The sequence below is a fragment of the Barbus barbus genome, assembly GCF_936440315.1.
Source record: "Barbus barbus genome assembly, chromosome: 39".
Taxonomy (NCBI): domain Eukaryota; kingdom Metazoa; phylum Chordata; class Actinopteri; order Cypriniformes; family Cyprinidae; genus Barbus; species Barbus barbus.
In genome coordinates, this window is record NC_136717.1 from 6,962,951 (window position 1) to 6,977,047 (window position 14,097).

General features: G+C 35.7%; 1 protein-coding gene across 1 annotated transcript in view; it reads right to left on the minus strand.

The window, feature by feature from the left end:
• The window catches only part of LOC306858643 (PHD finger protein 21B-like), a 42,603-nt gene that overhangs the window by 21,707 nt on the left and 6,799 nt on the right, over positions 1-14,097 (minus strand). The window contains exon 2 of the mRNA XM_079399263.1: positions 884-1,105. Within this exon, the coding sequence (XP_079255389.1) occupies positions 884-1,105 (222 nt within the window). The remainder of the gene's footprint in view (positions 1-883; positions 1,106-14,097) is intronic.

Consider the following 14,097-nt stretch of genomic DNA (forward strand, 5'->3'; position numbering starts at 1 on the left):
CGCTCCTGTTCAAGATGGCAGAAAGCGCATCATGTTTGTTTTCTTTGTTTTATAAAAGAACTACCTTTTGTTGGTATTGTGAGTGCACACAAATACAACCCTTTACAGGTCCGAATGATGTATTACTCTTACCTTTGATCAGGCTATGATCAGCTCATGCAGCTGACTGCTTGGTCATTACTTTAAAAAAACAAAAACTTATAGGCTATTTAACAAACAAAAATGTTCCAAACATTTTTCTAAATTAACTTGATAAAAAAACGAAACAAAATATAATAATTTTGCCATTACACACAAAACTGAACTATTTTAATAGCCGAAACAGTAATATAAACTGTTTTAGGAGAAGGGGTGGGGGGCAGGGTAGGCTCGGGCCGATAATCCCCCCCTTTAACAAATAAAAAAAGGTGGGCTCCCCCAAAGTCCACGGTATAGTTCGAACACTGGTTATAGGCCCCTCCATGTTAACAGATCAACTGCAGTTTTCCATAAAATAAAAGTTTTCTGTAAATTATTACTATTATGAATAAATAGCCCTAGTTTGTGGACAGATGAATGACCAACACACAAAGCACAAAAGTGCAACTTTGAAAAGTCATAGGTCAATTTTCAGTTGTGATAAATTACATATGTCATCTACTCTGACTTAAGTGCACACTTTACACAAGGGCACAATACCATATGGCTAGAGAAGGCCACATGGCTGAATGTATCATTTGTCACCACATGATGCTGTGCATTACTATAATACTATAATTTTGTGAGGTGGAGGGTCTGTTCCTGTTTCACACTAAAGTATTTGAGAACGCTGTACTACATATGTGCAGATGGATTCGTTGTATCTGTGGCTGGCTGATGTTAGTATAGAGTTGTGTAGTTGTACCTGTGAGCGACTGATGTGCTGTCTGGCGGGTGTTTGGAGGTTGATGGGGGACGTCTGGAGCGTCTCAGAACTCATTGCCTTTTGTCCATTAATGTGTGCCGTCACCATGGAAACGGGAGCCTTTGCCGGCACCACAGAGATGGCGATGCTCTGGCTGGGCGGCTTGATGAGGGCGAGGGGTTTGGCGACTGTCCCCACAGGACAACTTCTGACAGCCAGCTTCTGTCGCACAAAACACACAAACAGCAGCAGGTCATTAACCCCAAAAACACTGACAACCTTAAGACCTCTGCACTGGATTAAAACTTGCTGGTAAATCTAACAGGAGTTTTCTTTTTGAACCAGCGCCATTCATGTCAGTTGTGTACAGGCATGCTAATTATCACGAATAATCAAAGTATTGGCCCAATTACCAGCACACAGCAGCTCGTACATAATGAAGAGATGAAATATAAAATGCGAGGCTGCTTTGATTCTTGTTCGTGCTCTTGCATCAGCTCAAGTTCAGGGACTCGGATTTAAGCGTGCACTTTAATGCAAGTGTGTTTATTTGTTGTTCAAAGTCTTCTTCCATTTCCTCTCATTTACCGTGGGAAATAATACAGCAGATGATCAAACAGTCTATAAAAGCAGAAAGTAGAGCAGCATTCAATTTCATGTGTGTGTGTGTTGTGTAGAGTCGAGCACACTGCAAACAAAATTCTTAATCAGTGTTTTTGGCATTTGCCAGTAAAAACAACCCTAAAACAAGATAAATTCACATTTTAATTGGAAACTAAGATATTAAGACTCATTTCAGAAATACATGATGTAGTTTTTGTTATCCCTTTGCGATTTTTATGCATAAACTTCATATATTTGTTATTTTCAAGTTAATTCAACAGCTTTGCTTCAAAATGAAATGTATCTTGTTTTGTTTTTTTTAGGAATTCTAGGAAAACAAGTACTAGATTTAAGCATATATCATCAACTACAATTATTTAAGGTTTATGCTTATAACAAAAAAAACCTATTATAATAATTAATATTAATACTTCTCAAATGTATAGGCTGCATTTTATAAATATGATAAATATTAATTAATAAAATTGGAAGATCTTAGCATCTTACATAATTCCACTCAAGTAAATGTATCTTGTTTTAAGGATACTTCAATATTTTACTGAAAAACATGACTTAATTGATTTTTGACTGTGAATTATCCAATCTGATGGTGCATGAGAAAGTGTCGTCAGCGTTCTACACACAGAAACCCTCTTTTGCTCCGATCAGCACAGTTCACACTATAAGCCCTCTGAATATTTCATATTCCATTCCTGTTCTCATTTCTGAACTGCTTTTATGGTTTTCGGAGGACTGTAAGGGGGAAGGGAGCATGAGAAAGGGAGAGACAGGTCTTTCATATTCAGCTTTTCATATTCAGAGGCCGTCTATCTGTAAAGAAGCATTTTCAATATGTTCTTCACATGTGAGCACCTACAGCCAATAAATCCTGACTGACACATATATTCATAAATGTATATTCGGTTTATGACTCTGAAGAATCACATTACTTCTGCAGTGTGATGTGTTTGCACAAGACACACCATCCAGATTTTTTTTCAGTCACAGTCAAAGCTGCAAAACTGAAGGAAAGATTGTTTGCACTCAAACTTACTCACAATTACCCGTGACACACCGACGACCGTGTTCATAAGGAATGAGGTGTAAGAGGTTTAAGGGAGAGGATGGAGTATAGAGAGAATGGAGAGGTTCAGAAGATCTCCACAGAAACTAAATTCTTGATTTGTTTTACAAAATCCACTCAAATCTGCACATCGAACAAATGCTAATGTGGTAGAAACACATCAGGGTGCAGGCTCTCATTCCCTCACTTTATTTTAATTTTTTTTGTGTGTGGTGAAATGGGTTAACAATATAATGAATGAAATACAGTCGTTGATGCTCGCCGATGTGGCTGTAAGTAGCCAATATATTTATTCTTAGATCACATTGTATGTAAACTTTTCTCAGAAACTGAATTTAACATCATGGGTTTGGTGTTTTCTGTTAAATGCACAGCATTGTCACTACGTTGTTAAATCAGCAAAATAAAATGGGAAATCTGCTTATGTAGTTTGAATAGTTTTGGTGTTGAAAACTGTTTTAATGCATCGCTCTAATTTAGCATGTTTTTGTTCCATGTCAAGATTCTGCTTTTGGATCTCCTACACTGTTATTTTTCCATATGATTTCATGTTTAATTTAGTATTAACAGTTAAATCTGATTTTTCAACTAATAGTCTAATATTTTTACTTTCTTTCTATGAGAGTTTGGCTGAGAAAAGTATTTTACAATTTCTGTCACCAGTTTTGCATTGAGCTTCTCATTATTGCTGGATATGCTGGAAATGATATAAAGTTAAACACTGACAGATAAGGACAGGCTGTAGGGCTTCATAAACTCTTCCCCTTATTTATGACAAGAAACAGCACAGGTGCAGCTAAAGTCATTTAAAATCACCCCAAATGCTCACCAATGTAGCGTGAACAAGGAGATTATTCGTATGTTATTCATTAATTCCCTCACAATGCATGAGGTGAGCTCTATTGTTTCTGAGGATCAATGTAATCCACAGGAAACCTCACAACCGGCATCTGGACACAACCTTTCAATACTGCCTCATTCACCTTAAGACACTGCTGATTGTTTCAAAGGTCACCATATGAACCAGATCCACCCCCCAACCCCCTCAACAGCACAAGGAACATGGGTAAGAAGGTAAAAACCATTTTATGCGAGATATATCAGTATAAAACGGGCTGTTTATGGAGTAAGTGATACTAATATATGTATATATATATATATATATATATATATATATATATATATATATATATATATATATATATATATATACACACACATTTCAAATAAATAATATAAAATTTAGTCTATCTCAAAAATTGAATGCCACAAAGATGCCTGTGAATCATTTATCTCTGAATCACATTTTTGCAACCTGTTCATGTAAATCTAAACAAATTCACTCAAATGAATCAGGAGAGAGTTTGTAAACCAGTGTAGCATTTTGTCACGCTACACGGCAGCATATTAAAAAATGAGTCCATTACACAATTTTTAAGAACAGCTGAACTACTGTCATGCTTCTGGCTGACTTTATTAGTCAAATGAGCAGCATCACCTCCTGAAGGCAAATCTGGAGGAGATCAGTTAAGCGTCTCAATCCATTCGTTAAATACAGTAACTATGTTTGACCTAAAACTGACAATATTCCTCCACACAATAGTGTGATGTGCATATGTATATAACATGTATGGCATTATATATAACAAGGGTTATTTTCCAGCATGCTCAGCAGCAGTGAGCTGACAGGGTTGGTTGAAGGTCTGACATATAAACACATATTTAAGACTTTTACAGCGCTATAATGAAGCGATTGGACCTCTCTTGCCTCAGGCTAAACATATCAGCCATGTGTCTCATGTCAACACTGAGCTTCCAGTTTCATTGTTCCTGATGAATAGAAAGGAAAAGAAATTCTCTCAGAATTCTGTCAGAAAATCCTCAAATTAATCAATATCCCACTGTATCTTCTAATATCTCCTCAAAACTCTTTAAGACATCAGTGGTTTCTGTTTAAGACCTTCAGGTTTTATGGTCAGAACAGTACTGGGCTAGGTAACAGCACCCTGTTAGGGGAAAGGGGCATAATTTGGCATCAAACTCTCTTTGCAGAAGATCAAGATCCATGCTTTATAGAGATAGAGATCTGTAGAAGATGTAGAGTAGGTTCCATTCAAATAACCTGAGCACCTCCTCCTCCTCACATGAGGTGATCCCACTGGAGGATGGGATAATCCGGGTCGCTCTCATGCTGTGTGATTTGGCCTCAACACCAGCACCCTTCTGCCAAACAACAGGCCATGAGCCAATCCTCCACTCTCTGTGATGATAAAACTGTGTGGACATCAATCAACACATCTGAAGGCATAAACCCCTCAGTAAGAGCTTTAAGATGCCTTCCCATTTTTGCCTTCAAGCCATGACTATCCCATTAAATCTGGTCCACACTGCAGCTTATTCCAACCAAGATCAGCCCACTTGGACAAACAAAATACAACCACTGTTTACTGTTTTTATGTTGTGGAGAAGGTAAATCTTCTAAAGGAGACATATTTGAATTGGAAACTGGCACCATAATAATACACAGAAATACATTAGTGACACAAAACAGTTTGTGCCAAAGAATATCTGTTCAATTATTGAAAACTTTACACACATTTAACGTATGAGAGAAACTAAAAATTTCAAGCTAGGCATGTTTTATATTGTTATTAGTAGCAGAATTAGCCTACTAGTAGTAGTAGTATCCTTTCAGTATTATTGTTAGTACATTTTTAATCATTTTTTAGCATCTGAAGCACTACTACCTGCTCATAAGTTCTGTTAATATCACAAATAAGCATTCATACATTTTCAATCAACATGGTTGCTCCGTTTTAGTTGTAATTACTAAAATTCTAACATAAATTGACTGATTTTTGTTATGCTTTTAGACCATATCACATATGAATGTGCATCTTTGTTAAAAGCTGTGGATTTTATGAAGAAAAGCTGATATTGATTTGAAATGTACCAAACCATTCATATAAAAAGGTGTGCATAGAGGGTTGCAGAGATAAAGAATAATTCATATGAAGTGGAAGCTACTGGTTTCATCTAATAAACAACAAACAAACCTTGTCATGTGACTGTCTACAACAAAAGAAACTTATACAGGTTTGGAACAAGTGGAGGGTGAGGAAATGATGACAGATATATTTTTGTTTTGCCCATACTATCACTTTAACGTGACATAAGAACATATTCAATAAACAAATCAAAGTCTTTCAACTGCCTCCATTTCAATGATCTGAAATACTTTGTCTGATGTCTGATGAAAGCGCAGTTCTTTTTCAGTATTGTTTTGCATTCAGAAACTGATAATTTTCTTGCTGCAAGATCAATATTCAGACAGCTGCCGCTGCCTGTGAGATTCAACATGGCACTTCATCTCACAGTGAATCACTATTTCATTACACGCACACAAATGAAATGCCATGTGAGCTCCGGCAGCCTCTATGACTGCTAAAGAAATCAATCTTTACTGAACTATCACAGGCGTTCGCATGTGAATGTGACGAGTGAAACTACATCTTGTTTCTTTTATTGTGTGTGGTGGAGCACGACGGCCTGAGTTCAGTTCAGTTTGACTCTTCTGTTTGCTGTATAACAAACGGCTTGCATCATTTCCAGTGTCATTTTCCAGATGAAAATGTGCCAGGCGCTTAACATTTCCTCGATGTTTGCTAACATTTACTTCCACTGGAAGGGTACATGAAATCTTGATTGGATTTCTCTCCTAGGAAAACGGTCTTTTACATTGTGAGGGGGAAAACGGTTCAATTCATTTCTGGATCGATCCACATAAAAAAATTATAACTGGAATTTTATTTATTAATAATTCTGGTAACAACACATGAAGTGATGTATATACCATGAAAAGTGAAGAGAAAAAAGGTTAAATAAACCACTTTTTGCTTTATGAACAATTTCAAGTTTTATAAAAAAGAATAAATGTAAATAAAAATAAAATTGATCATTCTCATGCACATTCATAGAAAACAAAGAGCGCATTTCTTGATATGACCGAAGTTCACTCAGATGCAACATTTCATCTACAAGGAAACAACAGTTGTAGATCTTCATCTGATTCAAGGTTATTATAAATAATGACACTATTGTCTTTTAACATTAACACAGCAGAATCTGAACTGTCTCTTCCATAATTGCTTCTGCTATTTCCTGTTTATCTCTGTGAAGCTGCTTTGACACAGTCTACATTGTATAAAGCGCTATAGAAATAAAGGTGACTTTACTAAACTCAATCTCTATTTTATTACAACACAAGCTAAATCTTTACCTAGTAAAGAGGTAAACAGTTTAAAACCTGTCCCTTAGAGGAGTGAGCGAAATGAACAAAATCATATTTTATGGTATGCATTTCACAATAACGATATATATCTCAATCAATGCAGTTAGTTTTGTTATTTTATTTTAGTTATTAGAAATAAGAACAAACTAAATAATCATAAACAACAGGACTTACAATAGAACAAAGACATATTAATTCAACTAAGTTTTTGCATTTACAGCATCTAGATTTATTTAAATTCAATAAACAATTTAAACATCCACAAGTGATTAAGTTGAGGGCAGTGAGTGATTTTCTCTTTGTTTTTACGGTTTGATTAACATTAATGACACAGACAGCAGCAGGTTTATTGGGTTGCTGTCACTTTAAGACTGAATGCACCGATCCGATATATTGATGCCATCCAGTTTTCACGCAACTGATTATGTTCACTTACGACATAACCGACTGTGTTTATTTACTCCACACGCTGGGCATTTTGACATAACTAGTGTTTGTATTTGACTATTCAAGCCTAATACGATGTGTAAGAGAACTGATTTCGGGATTGCATGCGGTCTGAGAGAGGTGGCTTCCTGTGTGCAAGTCAGTCAGCGTGAACAATGCATTGAGTTCTTTTTCACAGCTTATTAATAATGGTTATCCAAACTCACTCTTTATTTTCTCATTCGTGCACGTTTCTTCATCACTGTTAAGTGTCAATAACTTCAAGTAATACTATTTGGATATATTTACATACAACTGATTAACTCTAGTTTTCCCTAAAGGGGTCTAAATCTCAAGGTATAAAATTATGCTGCTAGATGTATTGTTTAAAAAAAAAAAAAAACTCTTTGTTAAACTCATGCTTAAAATCATCTTGTTTTTTCACATCAGTCTCAATAACAGCGCAAACACCTTGAGAACATCATGCTGAAGAGATTTATTGACTGTCTCTTGTTTTCTTGTCTTTCTATGTTGTGAATAATCCACACGATGAGGCTACAGATGTGTTATGACAAAATCAAACTCATAACTGATTCATGAGATGTTAAAACACTGTCATGTTCTTTAGTCTTTCTAATAACTCCTTCAGCTTTTATTCAATCGTTTTGTTTTCAGGTTATGGTGTTAAATAATGTTAATGGATCCCAGATCAGGATGTGACAGGTAAAAAGCACATCCATAGGACACACATTAGTCTGACAAAGCTCTGTCTCAAGATGGATTATTCTCTTTAATCTTAATGCGCTATGCTCAATTTGTATTTTATACACCAATAAGGAAGCATGCCTCTTCCCTTAAAGAAACATACAGCATACTAAAATGCAACAACACTAATAATAAATACCAATGCAAAGAATCACAAAGCTAATTAATGAAGCTTTTATATCCTTTACAGCCCATGGTAACAGCTATGGCATTTATATGAAATAACTGCAACATGTTTAAAAACAAGACTACAAAATACACAGATGGAGGGTGAGATTTGGTCACACTTTATTTTAATGTGCCGTTGTTACTGTGTACACAAATAAGTACTATGTACTATCAATTAACGACATGTACTTACTATAGATTCCGGGTTTGGTTTACTGTTATTACAAGGATGCATAATTAACTGCTATTTCTAAAGTAAATATAACAGATACATTAAAATAAAGTGTTATCAAAGATTACACACTTACATTTGGCCCGTTTCGCACACAAAACAATCATGTGACTTTAGTGTACTTGGCATATAGTGCTATAGTTAATATAGTATAGAGTTACATATACTACTATTATGGTGCTTTTTTTAGCCTTTTAAGATTTACTTATAATGGAAGTGAATGGGACAATATCCATTTACAAAAAGTAAATGTTTAAATACTATTTTAAAACTATACAGCCACAAGACATAAACAATATGTACGTTACCATGATTTTGGCATTTACTGCTTTGTTATATGCAATTTGATTTCATAAGCCATAAACTGACCACAAAATAATATACAGTATACTTTTTAACAGAAGAATTAATGTAAGGGCCTTTATAAATGATAAGCTTCACATTTCTAACTCTGAGCTGTAAAGCTCGTTTTGAAGGTTTAAAATTGGATATGACTTATACACAGCAAATGCCAAAATCATGTCAACATGACCTCTTTGCTTCCATTGTAGGTTCCTCAACATAGCCTTTTTTTTTTTTTTAAGAAAAACAAGGCATGAGTCTTAAATTTTTAATTAATCAACATTATGCCACAAATGCGGTAAACTGAGCTTAAATTGTTTTGAATCTCAAATATTCCTACAATGATAGACCTTTTAAATTTTGGGGTGAACTACCCCTTTAAACAACACTGTAGCCAACTCAGGAACATGATGTTCTTCTCACAGATGCTGCTTTTAAACAGTAAATAAAGACAGAAACATGCATTTTGAATACACAGAGTTATCTTGAGTCACAGAGTTATGAGTTATCTTTTCTGCGTCTGTCTTTTTGTCCATGTTCAGGCAAAGTGGATTTTTTTTCCCCCTCACGGTGACCTTGTCAGAAAAAAACAAATCAAAGTCTCATTCATTATAATGGGTGGCTCTTTGTTCCGCCCGTGTCTTTAAGTGACAACACAAGGACAGCCTCTCTTTCCTCAATTATTTCTGTCCTCATCTGTTTTACTGCCACCCTACAAAGACAGACTATGAAACTGGAGATTTACAAGACACAAGCAACACCATTACTACTTTGTAGCAGTTCAACTACAGCTACTTTTCGCTGAGGAGTCTGGTGTCACCTGACCGCTCAGAAGGAGAATATATCTGATGGGTCGAGCTGATGTGACTATTGATTACCACAGTTAACATGTTCAGATTACCATGGTTTAAAGAATCCTTACAGATTCCAAAGCTTCCTGGGAATTCTCCCAGGATCTGAGAGGAAGTGCAATAAGCGTCCACATGAGACACTGACATCCACCGAACGCTGATCAATGAAAACGATCACATCACCCTTCAGTTGCATTGTTTTAAAGTGGTTTATTTTTGGCCTTGCATCACACTACAGGTTTTGAACTTCAGCTCCGACTATCAGTTCCATTACGTCCGCCATCATGTTAGGATATGAATACATTTCTGTGTCTGTAATGAAGATGTTACACTTAGTTAAAGGTCTTTAGTCACACTTTAACCAGCATGAGCAGGGGCATGTGGTGTTTTAAGTGATAAAGGGAAGTTAGATCTGCGGACAGGAGATGTGAAGTGTCTTTGAGAGCTTGTGAGGCTCTCTTTATTTACAGTGAGTCACTCGAGCGATCTCGCAACTCTTTCCCGGAGGGCGGTGTGTGTTTAAACTGTCCTCAAGCTATTAATAGCTCTGCTGCTTCATCTGTGCCTGCTGAATATGAAGCATGCCACCTTCCGGCTGCTGCACGCCAGCGACGCCAGGAGAAGAATGCCATGAACCCCGAAGCAGCATGTGCTAGAAATGCTAAATAAACAAGAAGCAACCTTTATCTAAAGTGACACTTATAACAGTCCATGAACACAATATTCTTCTGTTTCCCATGACTTTTTATAAACCATTTGAATCCTAAGTCCTATTTTTTGTTGGGAGAATCATTAGATAGGTTTGATCATCTATTCAAATTAACACAGCAGGAAAAGTAGCTTGTTTTACATCAAATTAAAGTTATGATTTTGGCCTGTCCCATCTCAATGATTTTTTTTAATCTAACAATCATAAAACAGTGTCATAACTTTAACATTATCAGTTAAATAATATTCAATTCATTGTACCTATTTTAAATTATTTAGTAAATAAGTACAAACATAATATCTAACTATGTCACACATTCATTTTAAATGCAACCATTACTACATGATTTTCAGCACATTTTAAATTAGAATTGTGAAGAAAACGTTACAGGTGTGGATCTTGAGACAGACCAGTGGCACTGACATAGTTTAACATAGTTTAAGTTGAGATAGCTCAAACATGCATTTTAGTCTGGGACTAGCCTAAAGCCTTGTTTGTGAAACTGGGGGGTTAGATTTTTAGTGCTAAAAAATTTCTACATCACACAAATCTGTTTGGACATGTCTTAAGTTTTATTACAAGCGTTTCAAAACTTTGCAAATAGTAAAAAAAAAAAATCATTTAAGAAAGACAAAAAGTCCTTGTAAAGGGATAGTTCAACCTAAAATGAAAATTATGTAATTAATTACTCACCCTCATGTTTTTTTTTCTTAATTTTTTAATTTTCAAACTATCCTTATTTTTAAGAGTATCAGGTACTATTTTACACCCTAGTCATTAAGAGTGTAATGGTCTACAAAAAGAGTGAATGGGTCTTTCGGTTCGAATGCATTTACCAAACAAATACAGGGTTGTTTTAACATATATGTGACAATACCATTCGTGTTCAAAACTTAATTTGAAACTCAAAATTAATTTTAACTAATCAATACCAATTCTTAATTTCCAAATTCAATCTTTTTTATGCTGTTTCAAACTTCTCTATACTTTATAAAGCATGCCTCCTGTCCAGTAATCCAATAAATTCCATGTATTTTATTCAAACAACAAATGCCATTTTGACTGTTTACTATTGTCCTCTTGCATTATTGACAAACCTTTCCTGTTTAACACTGTAAAGCTGCTTTGACACAATCTGTATTGTACAGTATAAAGCGCTATATACAGTCAGGTCCATAAATATTGGGACATCGACACAATTCTAACATGTTTGGCTCTATACACCACCACAATGGATTTCAAATGAAACGAACAAGATGTGCTTTAACTGCAGACTGTCAGCTTTAATTTGCGGGTATTTACATCCAAATCAGGTGCACGGTGTAGGAATTACAACAGTTTGCATATGTGCCTCCCACTTGTTAAGGGACCAAAAGTAATGGGACAGAATAATAATTATAAATCAAACTTTCACTTTTTAATACTTGGTTGCAAATCCTTTGCAGTCAATTACAGCCTGAAGTCTGGAACGCATAGACATCACCAGACGCTGGGTTTCATCCCTGGTGATGCTCTGCCAGGCCTCTACTGCAACCGTCTTCAGTTCCTGCTTGTTCTTGGGGCATTTTCCCTTCAGTTTTGTCTTCAGCAAGTGAAATGCATGCTCAATCGGATTCAGGTCAGGTGATTGACTTGGCCATTGCATAACAGTTCACTTCTTTCCCTTCAAAAACTCTTTGGTTGCTTTTTCAGTATGCTTTGGGTCATTGTCCAACTGCACTGTGAAGCGCCGTCCAGTGAGTTCTGAAGCATTTGGCTGAATATGAGCAGATAATATTGCCCGAAACACTTCAGAATTCATCCTGCTGCTTTTGTCAGCAGTCACATCATCAATAAATACAAGAGAACCAGTTCCACTGGCAGCCATACATGCCCACGCCATGACACTACCACCACCATGCTTCACTGATGAGGTGGTATGCTTAGGATCATGAGCAGTTCCTTTCCTTCTCCATACTCTTCTCTTCTACTCTTCATTAAACAGCAATTGAAAACAATTGAGAGCACCAAAAACATATTGAACCATGACTTAAATTTTTGTGTACCATTATACTATTTATGGAACGTACGTGTGCATGAATTGAACTTGCAAGGTTTCCAACTTCAGTCAAGATCTTAAACAACTACACCACCATACCAACATTCAGGACAGTCATTTTTTTCAGTTTCTCTATAAGCAAGACAGCTTTATCTAGCAGAAGTCTAAGCTGGATGTCTTACTAAACATGATCAACTACTGTTCCACCTGTTATGATCTTTTTAGTGAACTGTGTTTCATATGAGATTAATAACGCACATACTTCACTCTGATATCACTCTTACATCATCACTTTAAAACCTCTAGTGAAGTCATGAGAAAACTGTATTTATTAGAGTTAGTGATGTAACAACCAATAACACGAATATGCCAGTGACTTGCAGTATTGCTTCTAGTTATTTATGCATTCAGACTTGTATTCAGACAGTATATATGGTTCCTGAATATGTAAGCAGTTCAGCATTTTATTTAACTGAGAGATAAAATCTTAAAGAAATAAGCCATATAATATTTACATATATTAAAAAATACAACTTCTATTATCCCTCTCATTTTTAAAATTTGATAAACATCTTGCAGAGTCTGCATATGAATAACTGCGTAAATGGAGTCATGAGAGTTCAGTAAAACTGCAGAATTATAATTAGTTTGACTTCCCAGGAATATTAGTGACAGAATGTGAAATATGAACCAGCAGTCAAGCCTTTACTTTACTAGAATAAAATCAATTCTCTGAACACTTTGTTCCGTGCAGTAAAAACTCAAACGCTGCATGTTTTCTCCAGAAATGAAACTTCATTATTGTTCATTTACTCTCAACAGAGCTTTTCTACATGAACAATTTCCTGCTGAGCATTTGAATACCAAGGTAAGCATGACTGCGCCATCAAAAATGTTGTGCTTCCATCCTGTAATACTCAAATATCCTTGACAAGAATGTTTCTACTCAGTATATAAATGTTAATGTTTTAACGGTCTTCAAAGCCACTGCTCCTCCAATTGGATACAGATGTTTTGATATTCACTATGATTACAATGGTTTGGTGCTCGTCAAGCTAGAGAAGAAGCCTGGTGGGAACCACATCACACTACAATCTCATGCTAACTGAAAACCCTTCTGAATCAAAATACGACTATTAAAAGACCATAAAGTTTTCATGGACTTCACAAACACATGGAAGCAAAGGCCACAAGATCAACAGAACCAGTTGAGCCACACAATCCACAGAAAAAACACATGGGCTCTGGGTACCTCACCTGGCTTCAAGGTCAAAAGCAGGTCCACATGACTACAGAAAAAATCATAAAATCATAATTCAAACATTTTTAAGGATTAAAATCTCAGCTAATGCTGTGAACTATTTGAACCCTATTATGTGCACATTACTATAATATGTTACAATTGACAACATGCATTACAAAACAACACAGGTCACAAACTTATGTATGCATACCAAACTGAAAGACCAGAACATTTTTAGTACAAACAAATTTAGTCATAAGCATGAGTCATATGTACAATTTTGTTTCATAAAGGCTCTTTTTTGGACTAGAAATTATATTTTGAGCACTGTACATTACAGTATGTGTTCAGTTTTATTTCATTAAGATCAATAAAATCCATTTTTCATGGTATGACTCCAAAACTGAATTAGCACTTCAGAAGGAAATAAGCTCATAGATTGCAGCAGAAGCAGTTGTTTTA